The sequence below is a fragment of the Drosophila guanche genome, unplaced genomic scaffold (genome assembly GCF_900245975.1).
Source record: "Drosophila guanche unplaced genomic scaffold, DGUA_6, whole genome shotgun sequence".
NCBI lineage: Eukaryota > Metazoa > Arthropoda > Insecta > Diptera > Drosophilidae > Drosophila > Drosophila guanche.
In genome coordinates, this window is record NW_022995751.1 from 2846888 (window position 1) to 2863814 (window position 16927).

The 16927-nt window shown below is 46.3% G+C and overlaps 1 protein-coding gene across 3 annotated transcripts in view; it reads left to right on the top strand.

Annotated features, from left to right (window-relative positions):
* The first annotated feature begins 1576 nt into the window (after window positions 1–1576).
* LOC117586893 (ankyrin repeat domain-containing protein SOWAHC) overlaps window positions 1577–16927 on the top strand; it is a 29218-nt gene continuing 13867 nt past the window's right edge. For all 3 annotated transcript variants that reach the window (XM_034277235.1, XM_034277236.1, XM_034277237.1), the window contains exons 1-3: window positions 1577–1785; window positions 1913–2568; window positions 7753–7893. In XM_034277235.1, the coding sequence (XP_034133126.1) occupies window positions 1659–1785; window positions 1913–2568; window positions 7753–7893 (924 nt within the window). In that variant the 5' untranslated portion in view covers window positions 1577–1658. The remainder of the gene's footprint in view (window positions 1786–1912; window positions 2569–7752; window positions 7894–16927) is intronic.

Consider the following 16927-nt stretch of genomic DNA (forward strand, 5'->3'; position numbering starts at 1 on the left):
ACTACAAGATGGCTTCCAGTGCTCGCCCGCACCAATGCGAACTCACAGGAGTCCAACTGGCAGCAGTGCCAGTGCCGCAGACAGACGTTCTCTTGTCGCATTCGCCGTGGCATTCGCTGAGAAGCTGCCTTCAGATATTTCATACTGTATTTTATTTAATTTGCGACGCTTATCAGGCGCCACTTACCGACGCGATCGGTGACAATTGCATACAAAATGCAGAACAACGTAAATCGAGGGGATTTGGCTTCGAATTGACTTTAATTTGAACATGCGATAATGACATGCCTTGAATTCCTACCGAAACTAAAGACTTAAAACTGTGCTTCATGCTGATGGAATGATTAAACAATATTGAGAGTGGAGAGCGTAGCGAGACCCTTGGGGATTTCAAGTAATTCTAAATACAGGTACTGCCAGTACTCCCAGCCAGACAGATTTAGTACATAGATGGATTGATTCGCGAATGAAACACACATATGTATGCCTAGTTATAGTTTAGGGTGCGGATGGGGGAATTGGTGGAGCATCCTTTGACAATAATTAATTCACATCTGCGAGGAGTCGTCTCCGGCTGCCCTGTGGGACGGCAACGGCAACGGCAACGGTGACGGCGTGCAGACAACAACACGTCTTGACATTTGCATCTTGAAATGCAAGTGAAAGATACAATCCCAATCTGTGTAGCCAGATGCGCCATTGTCGCTGTCATCGTCGTCGGCAGCAGCAGCAGCAGCAGCAGCAGCAGCAGCAGCAGCAGCAGCATCAACATCAACCCGCCGCACGCTGTGGCAAATAGAACTCTCGCCCTCAGCCCCACTCTCTCTTTCTCCAACTCTATCTGTGCAGATGATAAATGACGTCGATTCAACAAATTGCCACACACATTCAGGCATTCTCAGCCATTTGGTTTTGGCCAATTGAGAATGGAATCAGCTCAACTGCAGGGCTCTTCTCTCTCTGTGTGTGCCACATACTCGTACTGCCACACACACTTGCTACATCTGCTGGAAGTTAACTCCCACAAAACCCCGCCTCTACCGCCCATCCTTTCACCAATTTGAGAATAAATTCTGGGATATATTCAATTTACATATATTTTGTACATCAAATGAATTGCTTCAAATATCTCAGCCATGGAAACGGGGTTTGAAAGGCATAAGAAGTATAGCTCGGAAATTTAAGTTCATTATTTTCCACACATGCAGATATGTACGTACTTCCAAATCAGTTAAGTGTTAAATTAAATAAAATATTAGATAATGGACTAATGGACAAAAAGATGCAACGGATGCTGCCAGAAAATGGTAGCCACATAACGCATTTAATCTGTAAACTATATATGTATATAATTCATACTTATTTATTATACAATCTTCCAAATCAATGAAGATATATTTTAAACATTTGGCTTGAGTATAGAAACATTTCTAGTGTACTTCTTCAGTACGAGCAAAATTCAAAATTTACAATCGTAACACATCAGCCAGAGTTTTGTCATGCTGCCATATCAGCCAGCTTTTTTATGCCTGCAGACCAGGGAGGCCAGCCACAAAACAGATGTTTTCCAGTCCCTGGTATGCAGTGTTTTTGTTTTGCGTCGTGTTTTGTGTCGTGAAAAATAAAAATTGCAATTAAAAGTGTTTGCCGGCAGTAAAATGGAACTACCGAAGGAGCTATCCATTGCGGAGATACGCAATTACATGCTGGTGAACGAGTGCAAGGTGACAAATCACGCGCTGGTGAAGCATTTCAAAAAGTTTCTCACGCATCCACAGACCCAAAGTGAGTCATTGTTTGTGTTAGAGTTTGTGCTCCCCTCTCTGTGACCTGTTGCATACCACACACACACACACGAATCAAGTTTTGGCAACTGCAATGCGTAATTATATCAACTTTAATTGCATTTCAGATGAGGCTCGCAGACGATTCAAGACATATGTGACGCTGCTGTCGACCATCAAGAATGAAAACAATCAAAAGTTTCTAATTCTGCGCAAGAAGTACCTCAACGAGTGCCCCAGCGACGAGGTGGTGGAGCGTGCCGTGGCCGCTGCCAACAATGGAGTGGAACCCTCCAGTCCGGGCGGTGGCTCCATCACCTTCGAGGGTGGCAGCCTCGCCTCCCCGATGCGGCAGCCACCGCCGTACAAGCCACCGCCGATGGTTACATCGCCGTTAGCAGGCGTCGCCGTGCACAAGGGACAGCAGGAGAACTATCGGGAATGCGTGGACGAGTTCACAGCGGCCATCCAGCGCATTGATCCAGCACGTCTGGAGCGGCAGCCGGCAGAGGCCAAAGCAGAAGATGAACTCCCAGTTGTCAGTGGATCTGTGTCGCGTTCCAATTCCGTGGATGAGACCGCCAACAAGGAGAACATACCCAGATTCTCCTTCTCGTCGGGCGCCTCCACGGACAGCTCTGCGGCGGAGAAAGTCTCCAGCAATGAGGCGGACGCAGCGGAGAATCCGATGAGCGTGAAGGAGGCTACGCGCAAGTTCAACCGGATGGCATCCGAGGAAGAGGCCAAGATTATTTCACCGCCGGCCAAGAAAAAGCCAGACAAGGTGAGTGGCCAGAACCGGTTAAAGGCGTAGTTAAAGCCCTCGTTTTTCATGCCGCATGCAATGCGGGCATGTGTCCCGCTTCTTTTATGGTCAATGGGGCAGAGGGGAAAGGGGAACTTGGAACGGGGGAACGGGGGAACTGTGCTAAGTGCAGGCACATGCTTTAGGGCCGCGCTGTTTATACAATTTGTTCCATTTCCTGCCCACCAACCAGCCCAGTGAGAAACGTTTCAGATTCTGTGGAAAGCTTCCACCTTTCTGTGGACAACTTTTTTGTCTCTTTGGTTTCTGTTTTGATTAATTATGTAGGAATTGTTTTATAATAGCAGCAGCCCCTTACCAGAATGTGCATGAATGCAAAGCAAGTGCTTGGACTGTGTGGACCACAACAAATCAGAGTCAGATTAGATCTCTGGGTCTTACTTACTTAGAGAGAAGGTCCCACAATTATTGCTCTACCGTTCTGATGCGTGTCCCAGGCCTAGATGTGTGTGGCACCTCATGTGGAACTGCTGGCTGGGCCACTCAGTTTGCTCCCCAAACTGTCAGCCGTGTCAACAATTCTCAGAGCCATGTCACGAACTGCCACCAGCACACTCGAATTGAATAAATCCATTAATTTTATTAGTGGACAATATAAATGTAAGTCTCTCACAAAAGTACATGCGCCTGCATCGTTCACTTTTCTCTCTCTTTTTGTTGTGTTTTATTTTTGCTTGCTTTCTGTCTGTCCCGCGTCCCTCGTCCCTCGTCCCTGGTTCCTCCTTCCTCCCTCCCTCTCGACTATTGTCGCCGCGCGCGCACATTCAGGCCCGATGCTCGACATGTGTATATGCATGTACTACAGACAACGGACAGCACATGTACTCGCGTGTATTTAGTATTTAGTAACTTGGTCTTTGTCCATCAACTACCACTAACATCCACGACGACGCTTTACGACACTCGCATTTGGCATTTGCCATTTGCCATTCGGCTGCACTAGGCAGTCTCTTGAGCAGGCAGCGGGGGCTAGACAACAGTTTTATGGGTACATTCCCCCTCCAAAAAAAGATTATTTGCCAAAAATGTACACAAAAATCTGTACATTCCCTCACACACGTAGGGGTATCTATAAATCGATGTTCCTCGCTGTTTCGTCAACGAATAAACTGAGAAATCTTTGGGAGAAAACCAACCGAGGGGCGACACGTTTAAGTTGCACATGCAGATATAGTAAATATTTGACTTATGATCGAGCAAAATTAGATCGAAAAGCGAAAAGACCACAATTAGGTCAAAAAGCATACACTTTTTCTCTGATATTCTTGTAAAACATTCAGCAGAAAACAACCAAAAAACACAGACTAGTCCTTGCCACATAATACCCTCCTCGTATGAAGTGCCTAATTTTTGTAGCATGTTCATACGCAGATACCAATTTAGAAATACAAATAAATGACTTGGAAATTTGTCAAGCGTTACGGGAACAGGAACATAGTTTCTTAGTTAATGTTACAAGCGATAGAGGAAAGGGAAAGGAGTGGGGATAGACCCGGAGAGTGAACAATTGCGCAGAATTGTCAAACAACTGTCAACCACTTAGACCTGTCAATCATGAAATTTAGAGTTGAAAAATAATATCCCTCGAGCATAAATCATCCAAATTGTCGGCAAAGACGAATGATATGCCATCCCCCCATACCCAATATCCATTTGAAACATGCATAGAAAATGATGCTCTGCCACTGGGTTCTTGCAGCAGTGGATGTACATCAAAATGAGATTGTCAACGGCACGTCAAATGCCATAAAATCCCACTAAAACATCGAGCAGCAAGCAGCAAGGAGCCAACTTAAGTGCCTATTTGTACAGGCGTTCTTCGGACATGGAGAAACCCATGAGTTCCGCGGCGTATTCGAGTCTGTAGCTGCCACAAAACTATCAGCCAGTTGCAACTTTGATTTTCTCACGTATTTCTTGTTTCCGGACTTAACAGTCGCCCCCGGCCATGGTCCTAATTTTGTGCACAGAACATAAAAATACATGGAAAATGTGTATTCCGGAACGGAATATGAAATATAAAAGTTCAGTTCGAACAGGGCGACTTTTGCAGAAGGGACTTCTCAGCACGGAGGTGTCTCCGGTATGATGACTCCGATTGGAACTATTGAATGGCGGGTGGGATTGTACCTACCATTGTAAGCGCCTACACCATGTTAACAAATTGATTCGCTAACAAGATTCCCATCATCTCTCGCCCCGGCTCTGGCGCCCACAGTCCTAAGGCAATTATCCGAATTGTGAGTTGTAAGACAATATTGGGATAGGTTTGATGGATGTTGTAGAGAAATGTCGAAAAAGAAAACTAATCATCGCAGCAGCTAAACCAAAAGAAAGTGCCACCTCATCTTGGTTAGAATTTCTGTGCTGAAGAGCCCAATGGGAATTTTCTCCATGATCGGTGAGGCGCCAAGTGCCCAGACACTGGGGAGCAAGTGGTGTATGGGAGATCCATCAAACTCGACGCCCTGGCCAGGCTGATACGCTGATCAATTAAATTCGTTTCGATCGTTTTTAATTATGTCGATGATTTTGCATTTAATCCGCTCACTCAGCAAGCATTGATTAATTTATTTTCCCACAAGTTGATCCAAAACGGGGGCTTTGTTTTTCTAAGACTAATATTGATTGAAGTTTTAATCAGTTGGGTCCGAAAAATACAAAAATTAAAGAGCTCTCTCTCTCTCTAGTTTTGCTTTAACCTTTTAGTTTTTAGTTTAAAACTTCTCCCCTTTTTAAAGCATAAAAGGCAACCCTCGACCCTGTAGTGCAGCATCAAACAAACCACATTTATTCTTATTAAAATAACGGGGGCAGGGCAGGCACCTCAGTGGGCATCCAATATCCCAAAATGCATATAAAACTTACCCTTCCCGCACCAATGCCGAACCGAACCGAACTGAACCCGACCCGACCCACATCAGGGGCGGCACTGGGAAACCCTTTGCAGGGGAAACAAGTTGGTGAAACATGTTAACACAGCCAATAAGCAGCAATAGAAATTAGTTAGGCAAAGCTATTCTCATCACGGGCAGCAGCAGCAGCAGCGGCGGTGGCAGCGGGGGCCATCGGGCGGCCAGAACCACAAAGGACCCAATTAAAAATGTAAGGAAACAAACCAAAAGTTGTTATTGCTGTTAAACAACAACGAAACTGTGTCCCGAAGCGGTTAAAATTACAACAGCAACAATTTCAACCCGTCGAGGACGAGGACGAGGACGTGGACGAGCAGCGCCAGTGGCCAGAGTTGGAGTCGCCCCCGCAGAACTGGGGGAATGGAACGGACACCGCCCGCATGGAGATGGAGATGGAAAACACGACCATTTTGTGGTACTGCGTGGCTCTACGGCTCTCCATTGTGGCAGCCAAAGGTAAGGATACAGAAGGCAAACGTAAACACAGGAGGAACATGCTTCGGCCATGGCCCAGAGCCAGCGACAGAGAGAGAGAGAGAGAGAGAGACCTGGGCACGGCAAGGGACAACAATGTGATATAATATCGGGGCATAAAGGGACACACAGGACATAAGAAAGCTGGCCAACAAAACAAGCGATTGGGGAGAAATGAGCAAAAGCAGACCGGAGCAGGCACGGGAGTTGCAGTTGGAGCTGGAGGAGTTCCAGTTCCAGTTCGAGTTGGAGTCGAGTCCGAGTTTCCCTTTTTTTTTGCAGAAAGCCATCAAAAAAAAGGCAACATAAATATATACGCCACCCCGTGGGTGGGTGGGGACTCTGTTCGGTTCTGTGTTCTGTTTGGTTTTTGGTTCTTTTGTTTAGCATTGACATGGCCACTTTGCCAGGGGCTTTACGAGTGCGACTACGAGAGAGTCCTTTTGCCCGTGTCGTTGGTTCGTTCGGCTCGGCTGTGGGCTGTGGGCTGTGGGCTGTTTGCTGCCTCGTCATTTGCAAATGGCGACCAACAGAAGTTACCTGCGCGAGGACTAGGAACGGCTGATGCGGTATGCCCACGGGACAACTACTATTCCGTGTGCGTTCGCGCACAACTCGTAATTGGAGAAACGTGAACGGGTGGTGATGGCAGGGGGAGACTCTCCTGAAGTCAAGTGGCGTGCAAATACAGGCGCACGCGTTGCGGCATCCTGCGGCTAAATGCGGCATTCAAATGGTTATCCCCCCCCCCAACCCATTTATTAGCTACTGTAGACAGGGAGGGTGTGGGATGGGGAGCGGGTTGTGTACAGGTAAAATCCCGCGATGCGTATGATGCTGCTGCCTGTTTGCTTCGCGAACATAATGCGAATGGGATAATTAGTTGCCGAAATGTGTTCCGCGGCTCGTAAATATAAGGGCACACATGTCGACTGTTGTTGCTGTCTTCCCCCCCTCCGCACACACACTCTGACACACACACACACACACACACACACACATGTGTGTTTTATCTGCCTGTGCAACCGCCCCCGTTCCAATCATTAGAGAGAAGAGCGCTCGAGCTCATTACGAGTAAAGTAAATCACGAAACTCGACAAAAAACGGAAGGAGGAACCAAACAACTTTCGTTGGAGTTCGCCGAGATCCTCGAGCTCTATTTCACTTAACAGCAGCAGCAGCAGCAGCAGCAAGAAAGAAAGAATGAAGGAAAGCAACCCACCATTTCGCCTCGAGGCGCGTGCCCTAATAAATAAAAATTATTACCTTCATAATTATGGAAAGAACATCTCGGGCACATTTCGGATGCGTGAGCATAATTACCATCCAGCTTTTACACCCATGTCTGTAGCAGCACTCCCTACCACCCCACACCCACTGGAACATCCCCCCATATGCAGATCCCAATTGGATGGATGCCACACAAGAGTTTTTTGTGTTAGAGAGGGGGGAAAACGGAACGGAACGGAACGGAACGTATGGGTGTGTAAATTAGAATCGTGTATTCCGACTACGACTATGACTCTGTGTGCGTGTGTGTGCTGGCGTTAATGCTCTCAATGGGCTTTCTATGTTTTATTCCCGGTTCATGCCGATGTTTTTTTTCTGTTTTGTGTGTGTGTTTTTTTTTTTACCACTTTTGTGTCTACGCCCCCAGAAAACATGTATAATTAATTTATGCCTCCTCTGGTTCCCATTTCACTGTTCCTCTTTCTCACTCTCTCTCTCTCTCTCTCTGTGTGTGTCTCTGCAGCAATTAATTGAGGAGAAGGATTCGCCCGAAGTGACACTGTCGCATCCCAAGGCAAAGGAGTGGATTGTCTCGATGGCGAAGGCTAATTACCAAGAGCTAGCCAAGTTGGCCAGCGAATATCCCGAACTGGTGAAGCTGCAGGTGAGTCCGCTGTCCAATACCATACGATAGTTAAGGATTATGCCTGTAGGGGTGGTGAGGAGTGGTTGGTACACTCTCTAACAAATACGACAAGTACAAACTATTCATAAGCATTAATTACGACAAATTAAGCAGCGAACGCGTTGTTTTTTGCCATGTCGAACAACACTTAAAAATGCGAGGAGAAATATACACACAAAATACACACAGACTTGTACTATAATAACGACGACAACGCGACTGCTCTGCTTGCTGGCTGCCCTGGCACATGGCATGGCCAGCCGGGGCGACAATTAATTGTGAAATATGTTTCCAACATTTTTAGCACTTGTAGCGCATGTTAAGAAGTGGGCGTGAGCGACTGCCACAGCGCGGGCACATAGAAATGCACATTGATATAGACATAGAGATAGATATAGACGTAGACGTAGACGTAGACACAAAACCGCCATTGGACAGCCAGAGGCTGGTCAGACCAGGCCAAGCGTTGACGAATGACAACGGTCATACTACTCGTAGTTGTGGCAATGGAACTCACAGGCAGACAAGGATTTTGCATTTATCTCTGTGCTTTATAAAACCTTTTTACGCTTTAAATACAGCATTTGATGTACCAAATAGGCTTTCTATCTAATCTAAATGCCATGTGGGAGATTTATTTGTGAGAAATTACAGACGGAATGAAGAAAATGTTCAAATAAACCAACAATTTTTACTAAATTCTCTATGCCAAACTGGCATCTCCCTTTTCGAACGTTTTTTTTTGCTTTTCTCCGCTAAATTTCTTGCAGCTATAGTTTCAAATGTATTTCTGAAAAATACCTAACTAATTGCAATGGAAAAATGTCCCATTAAATGGTGATAAATTCAAGACTCCACCAACTAGATTGTTTCCTTCCAACTTCTCCTCTAATATTGATAATTTATCATATTTTGGACACATGCATCAAGTTTTAGAAAGAGTGGGCAGCACTACTCTACCATAGAAAGAGCCTAAAGAAATCGAATGCAACATCGGGAGGGGGTGAAACTATGACCCGGTACCTGGCCGTTTATCACTCATATTTATTAGGATGCTTCCATTAATTTATGATATGTTTGTGACCCCACACTCCAACTGGAAGAAAAAAACGAGCAGCAACTCTCAAGGGGTCGCCCCAAATGAGACATAGAAAAATGAGTTACGCTCGCGACATCTTAAAACTCAGAGATTCGTGGGGAGTGAGGGGAACCCACTGTGAGAACTCAATACATGCCACAGATTTCGCTGAATGAGGCAAAGGCCAGGCCATGCCTGCACGCTCATGTTGCTGTGGTGTCTCTCAATTAGATGAAATTTTCGGTCATATGCCCGGGGTATTTATGTCCCATATTCCGCTGCTGAGGAGGCTGAGCCTGATGCTGATACTGGGGCGTTGGACTCGTCGTAAGATGATTTATGTCCACCGCAGAGTAACATGGGACCCAGAGTCTGCCGGGAAGGCGTGGTATATTATGTTTTTAAGCGAACTAATTGCCGTACAAATGCACTGTTCCCGGAAATAATGAATTCCGCACGTTGTACGAGTGCGAATGCCAGTGTATCCAGCTGCTGCAGTATCTGCTGCAAATCTGCACAGCCATAAGTGCAATCAATTAATGAGCGTGCATCCCGCCGGCGGAGAGTGTCAGCCCCCAGGCCGGGAGCTCATTTGCGGCGCTTCCAATTCCTTGAATCACTGAAATCGCAACGAGACGGAAATAGCCATAAATCAGACCGCAATTGCCGCTTAACCTAATGCCTCAGGGTGCCCCATCCACATCCACATCTCGGGTATCCACAGTGAATTCTTTATAAGATCGTACTCGTACTCTTCCTTGAGAACGCCCCAGAAATTTTGCATTTTCGGCTGCGGTTTTGTGTGTGTAAAATATGAAATGTTCGCACGCACAACTTAATGAAGATTTTGGAATGGTTTGTCTTTAATTAAATGATATTATAAACTATTCTTTAAGGCGCTTGGAATATATCCTTTCCTCTCTATATATATCCATATCGATATGCAGATATTATGCACATGTCCAACATTTATGTCGGGGGAAACCAAAATGTATGTACATTTTCACCAGTCATCACCAGGTTACATGCAGCAGAAAAGCAAAAACAAGGAATATTTTTAATTTGAATAAGTAATTCGTACAACGGGCAAATCAAAAAACGAAAAAAGTAAACAGAGAAAAAGAAATAACAAGTCGAAACAAATGCGAAACAAGGAAAATTCAATTTACCCGCATGTCAAGCCGAATTGCCGGCTAGGTCAAACACGTTGATGGATGGATGGTTGGATGGTTGGTTGGTTGGGTGCATGGCTGACCGAATGGAAGGGATGCCATAACAACAGTTGGAACGATACCCAGAGAGACCAGAGACCAGACCAAACACCGGCAACGTCGACAAGCTCAAATTGCAAAACGGTGCAGCTTGTCTATTGGGGCGGGTACCCATAGCTGTCCTGACCCCGGTACGGCCCCCAAAGAGCCGTTGAAACAATAGACACGAACACACACACACACACACACACGGCAGTAGAATGTTCCAACACACAAGCAGACACTCGTGGTGCTCGCACCTGGATGAAATCGGGAAGGAACAACAAGGGACAACGAAAATACGAGGCATACCTCGGTGAAAGTACACACACAGACAAGTTTTTAATTAATACAAAACTTGTAACATTTTATAAGCCGCTACTACTGCAATATTAGCAGCGACTGGCGTTTTGAATACACACACAGAACGAGACGCCATGCATGAGGATATAGGGTTTACATGGGGAAAGGCATTCCATCAACTCATTCTGAGCGCCCAGCAGCAGGCAGCAGCAGCCTCGAATACTGACGAGAGCCATGGCCCAGGTGGACTATTTAACTGAATTCAAATGTGCATGTCCTCCCCCCTGCCCGCCAGCTCTTGCACTCTTACACAAAGTCATGCCCATGACTGTGCATCCTCTCACGGCTCACGCCTAACCCGAAGTCAAACCCCGAAACCCAAACCCAACCCTATGTGCCATGTGTAGTAGCCAGTTCAGTGCTTGATTGCTGATGTCGTATGCCAGAAATTTAATTAAACTTTGGATACAAACCGGACAAGCCCAGCTGTATATATAGGTGCCCCTTCCACCAATCACCATTAGATCGCTGTACTTGGAAACATGTGCAGCCCATGGACAAACTCGTGTGTATAGAAACAAGAGTGGAATGCACCCTGAAAGAGGCTTTTTTGTGTGTTTAAAACTTGCTCCTAGAAGTGCTTTTCCCTGAACGTTTTATTGGTAAACAAATAGTTTCTATTAGTCGTTATTTTTCACAAATATTAGAAGCAAGAAATGAAGATTCATCGCACCTAGAAGCAGTATTTATTTCTAAAATAAACTGATTAAAAACTTAAGAAGTGCCAGCTTCAAAGTCTTCCCAAAGGCAATAGGCAATTCCCTTCATAGTTCCGCCCCGACATGACCATGAACTTTTCAACAGGTCGTCGTTGGCAGTGGCAATAAAACGTCTGACACCTTTGACAGTCGCTACAGTCGTGGTCGTACTTATTCGTACGTACAGACATATATGTCATCGGCACTGGTGGCGCCTTCCATGCCAACCAAGTGCCATATGATTCCCTCAGCGCTGAAACATCAAAACCAGCGGCTGGCTGCATGCATGGTGCGGCGGCAACTTGTGTGAAAGATACGCCGGGAGTCGGGAAGCGGCAGTGTCTGTAGTCTGTAGTCTGTAGTCGCTAGTCGCTAGTCGGTAGTGTGTCATTAAACTGAGGTGACAATTCAATCAGCAATCCGACAATCCTCGACAAAGCAACACCGGCGCAAACGGCTGCTGGTCCGTCAAATAAGTTTCCAGAAATCCAAATCAAATGTGTTTACGACTTTCCCCCGCGCCCTGCCACAAAGGCTAGCGAAAGGTCCTCCACGTTGGTGGCTCAACTTTATGTTCTGCTCTGCAGCTATTAAATTTAATTGGAGCTCTGCTTGTCATCAACAAAAAATATATATATTTCCCTGAAAGCAAACACTGACACAGCACAGTGCTTTGTGGCTTTATATTTAGTTGTGCCGCAGTTAAGAGTTCACTCGGACTCCTCGGGCGTGGTGGCATAATATTGTCAGTTGACATGCGAAAGGATTTTCCCTTCTGGGAAAGAGACTCGCAGTTGCGTCGCCGTGTCATCCGGCCATCCACATTCACATTAAAACTGCACTTAATTGTTCTTGTCGTAAATATTCTTTGAAGTTGCACTCCGATTTGGGTCATGGGCCAATCTCCTAGCAGATATTAACATTCGAGCATGTCTTTTGATACGTTATTAGCCAATAATGAAATTCTACTAGTGATGGATCTATCGCTGGAACGCTCTAACCGTTTAAACTTTAAAGAAATTAATTGATCTGTCCCTTAAAGACTTGATCCGGCTTTGGCCCACGCGTGGGGATTCTCATTCTATTTTGATTTATGGATCTGCAACACGATCGAAAACCCCAGTGGAGAGCGAGAGATATTCTCTCTGCTGCAGTCTCATGCTGCGTCTTGGCTTCCAACCATTAATTCCAACATCACTTCAGAACGCCCCTGAAACAGTGGCTCTGAAGAACTGAAGAGTTCCGAGATGTGATGGGTTTTTCCTAACTTGTGGGAAAATCTCCCAAAGGATGGCTGTAAGCTTGGAACTTTGAACTGGTCAGCATCGGCGTCTGTCTCCATTCCTGTGCATTCTGGCACTGAGCGGAATTCACAGGAATTTGTCTTTATTATTACGTTTAACTGGCATATATTGGGTGGCGCTGTTGGCGCCAACATCTTGCACGTTCCAACGAATGTCTCATTGGCGGAGCAGAATGTGGCCCAGGCCAGGCCTTGCCCTGCCGATTGTCTCCACAATTATTGTCATTCACAATTACTGGAGGCTGCGTTGAGTGGATTGGACTCCCAGAAGAAGTCCCCAACGAACTGGCAATGCTCTGTCCCGTTCCCTTAATGAATGGCAACCGATTTGCCATAGTGCTGCGGTTATGATCGTTCATCGAGCATCAAAGCAAAGCCAACGGCACAACTCTTATGACCATTAAAGAGTTCGAAGGCTAAGACAGACGGAGAGAGCGAGAGAGAGAGAGAGAGACTCTTCTTTAAGCGTGTTTGGCTCCGTGACTGTTGGAAGAGGAATTTTTATTTTTGTGCCATCCCAAAATCGGCGACATGTCTCGAAAACGTGAAACTTCTCTCGGTTCTCGGTTCTCGATTCTCGGACCGTACCGGCCCGCCGGTAAAGTGTCAGCAAAAACGAAATTGAGCTTATCTGTGAATGCATCGGCGGGAGTCCCATCCCATCCCGGTGCCGTCCTGTGCCCTGAACCCAAGACGTCCTGGTACTCGTCGTACTCGCCGGCTGGCGACTTGATGCAATCGTGCAGTCGTCAAATTAGCGACATTCGAAAACCTTCCCAGATAACTACGAAAAAACCCAAATGAAACAAAAAACAAAAACCACAAAAAGAAACGAAACGAAGCGAAAAAAAGCAAAAAGCTTCGAGGTCCCTGTAGCCAGTGGCCTGGACCGTGCGGAGTTTGTTTTTTTATTGGCTGTTGCTGGTGCTTTCAGAACCCACCAGAGATCTGTCACAGTCTTAAAAAAGAAATAAAAATAAAACAAAACAAAAGCATCCGAGATCAGCGTCATTGAGGCCTCTCCAAACTCTGCAACTGAGCCTCGGCTCCACGTGATTTATTCGCTTTGTCAATTGAATTGTTTTCAAGTGGATGGCTTCTGCAGCACAGCCGAGAGCGAGCACCAAGGCACCTACTTTCGCATAGTCAATCAGGCATCCGCAACGATCCACAATCCAGCACAATCCACTGGTGATTTCTATGACTTGATTGACATTTCATGAGCCGAAGTCCATTTGCCGCATTCGCCGCCGTCGCCAACAACAGAAGGGAGAGAAGAAAAAAAACCCCAAGAACAATGGCAGGGCAGCATCAGGAGCGAGCGTCATTGATGATCCTCTGACGAACTGAACTGATGATCCGCTGCGACAATTCCCAAAACGACAAACTCAGGCGCCATGTTAACCACCAAGGAGTCACTGCCACTGGCACTGGCAATGCAATCACATCACATCACCCATTGACGATCCATTGACGAAGATGGATTCATGATTGACTGGGGTCTGCCACAGCCACAGCCACTGTTGCCATTGTTTTCCCCAATCGAGACCGAGAGAGAGAGAGAGATGATTACAATCGATGGACCCGGACCCGGACCGGGCTGTGGCAGACGCTTTGCATTTTATTAAACACGATCCTTTTGATTAGTACGCCTCGGCTTTTGATGGCCTCAGGCCGCGATTCAACGATTCAGTCGATGAATCGACTCTTCGATCTTCGATATCAATTTGATGGAGGTCAGTAGCTGCTTTATATGGACATGCAACTTGTCACGTTTAATGGAATAAAATGAAATGGACTGCACTGGACTCTGTCTCTGTCTCTATCTGGGATTTGCAGTGAGAATCCGGATCCTACAGCCACCCCGTGTGGGTATGTATATCAATGTCAATGCGTGTGTGCTGCTGCTGTTGCTGCTGTTGCTGCTCGGATCTGTAAAGCAATCAACGCCGTGGACCCTACTGACGTAAGGTAGAGTGCCTCTGGGCCACCAAATCGAATATGTATATTGATTAGCTTTCGCCTTTCGGGTGAATGCATGTTCCTGTCGCATGCAGTGCCACCGTTCCATGTACTAGCGCCGGCTACCGAACGGAACGGAACGCCACACCAGAGCCCAGAACCCAGAACACAGCCCCAACGTCAGCACCCAGAGGGCTGTGCAAATTTGTCAATACGTATTCCTGCGATTCCTGCAGCTTGGCGGTGGGTCATAAATTGTGCAAAATAAATGTAAATAAATAATACCTCGTACTACGCGCGGAAGAGCCGTTGCCCGTTGCCCGTTCCTGTTCCCTCGTTCCCTTGCTTTTCAATCGCCGGCGGCTGGGCGACCGTCTCAGCGCGTCTCTCTCTCTCTCTCTCTGTGGTACCCCACACACATTGTTCTATACACCTTGGTGAAGGAATAAAAAAAAGGAGGTGTTGCCAGGTTGTTATGAGTTTTTAAATCCGACTAAGCCCATTCGCCAACATTTATTCGAATTTAATCGATTTTTCAAATTGACTCCGTAATAACTCCTCCTCGTTCGGCTCTGTCGTTCGGTCGTTCCGTCCGTCTGTCTTCTGTTTAGTGTAAGCCCAGAGTTCGTACAGAAATCGCTGAACGCCCATCGGTGCCGCCTATATTGGTTTTGGCTTTAACTTGTTTGCTTTTACTTTTTGTTTGTTTGTTGTATTTCTGTGGGATAAAAAATCAGCAATTATTTATTAGCCCCCGTCCTTTCAACGCACTGTTCAAGCCCCGTTCGGCCCACCGTTTTGGCCAGCTGGAGCTTATTTGCAACCGAGTGCTGTGGCCAAGAGACTTACAAATGAATGAGAAGTATTTATTTGGCATTCAATAAAGTTATATTTATCATGCTATAATGAGCAGAGAAGTGTGGGATCAATAAATTATAATAATTATTTGTGTAACGAGGAAGATCATCAGCATAGATATAAGGGTTCTCCGATGCATCCATTTTCTGTAGCCTTTCCTTTATTTATTCTCTATTCTAAAAACTAAGTTTTCGAACACGAAATATTAGTTTCTAGTTGAATGCGAATAAAGTTTGAAAGGGTAGAGCAGCAGCCCATTGGCAGGGATCCAAGGATCCAGAATTAAACAGTGACTTATGCATAATTAATGAGGGAACCGAAACAGGTGTGCTCCATGCGTACGGGTGACAACCGTTTCTGTCAAACATGATGACAAAAGATTACATTCCCAAGCTTGAAGCATGGGCTGCTGCTGCTGCTGCTGCTCCTCCTGCTACTCCTTCCGCTGCCTGCTGCTGCCGACCCATAATGTTTTGGAGTGGCAGGAGGCAACATGCTTAAAAATTTACATAAAACTTCTGATAATAGTTTTCCATGCGATTTGTGGGATTTCGGATGGAGCATACGCCTGTCCTGCCGCTGCTCCGTCCCTGCCCTGCTCCCTGTGGCCCTCGTGGCTCGTTGCTGGGTTCGCACGTTACCTAAAATCCTTGGGACTGATGCTGCGATAGCGACATCATAAATTACGAAACTAAACTTTGTCCGAAAGGGACGAATGGTGATGATGAGGGAGGTACGACTGAACGAGTGGATGGGCATGGTGTGGCGTGGCCTGGAGTGGCCTGGAGTGGAGGCCTGCAGCGGGTCGCGCTCGCGCAGACTTAAAAAACGCAGACCCACGGACGGAGCATGGAGCATACATTTTTCGCCTGAGTGCAATTGCTTGTCAAACAAACAAACGAAGAAAAAAAAAGGTTATGCCTCCCAAAAAGTCAACGAAAAAGAGTGAAAAATAACCAAAAGCCAAGGAAATGGCCAATCTTGGTGAACTTTCGTCAGGACCTTGGAACCTCTGTGCCGTCTTTGCGATTCATTCATAGTTCTGTCTCTGTGTGTGCATTCGGGGGTTTTCTCTTATTCAAGCATTCGCCAATTACTCAATGGCCGCTTATCAGGAATTCAATAATTAATTAGCAAAATTAACAAACGATTACCGGAGTCGTGGACAGAGCAGAGCAGAGCAGAGCAGAGTGGACCCGAGCAGACGCTGTCTGCAGCACGACTCTTGCAGGAAGGCAACCAAGAATAACAAAATTCTGTTAGTCACGCATGCTAATCTTCGTGTTGTCTCAAAAGTTGCAAGTTGCAAGCTGCAACCGTTGTGGCAAGCAGCAGCAGCAACAGCAGCGGCAACGGAAACGACGACCCAGACTGAGACGCGACGGTGGTGGCCGCCTTGGCGACTCGGTTACCTCGCTATCGATACGATGCCGCATTGTTAAGAGCCCGAAACAAATGATTATTGTGGGGTCTATTTAAGGGTAATCGTGTTGTCTGCACA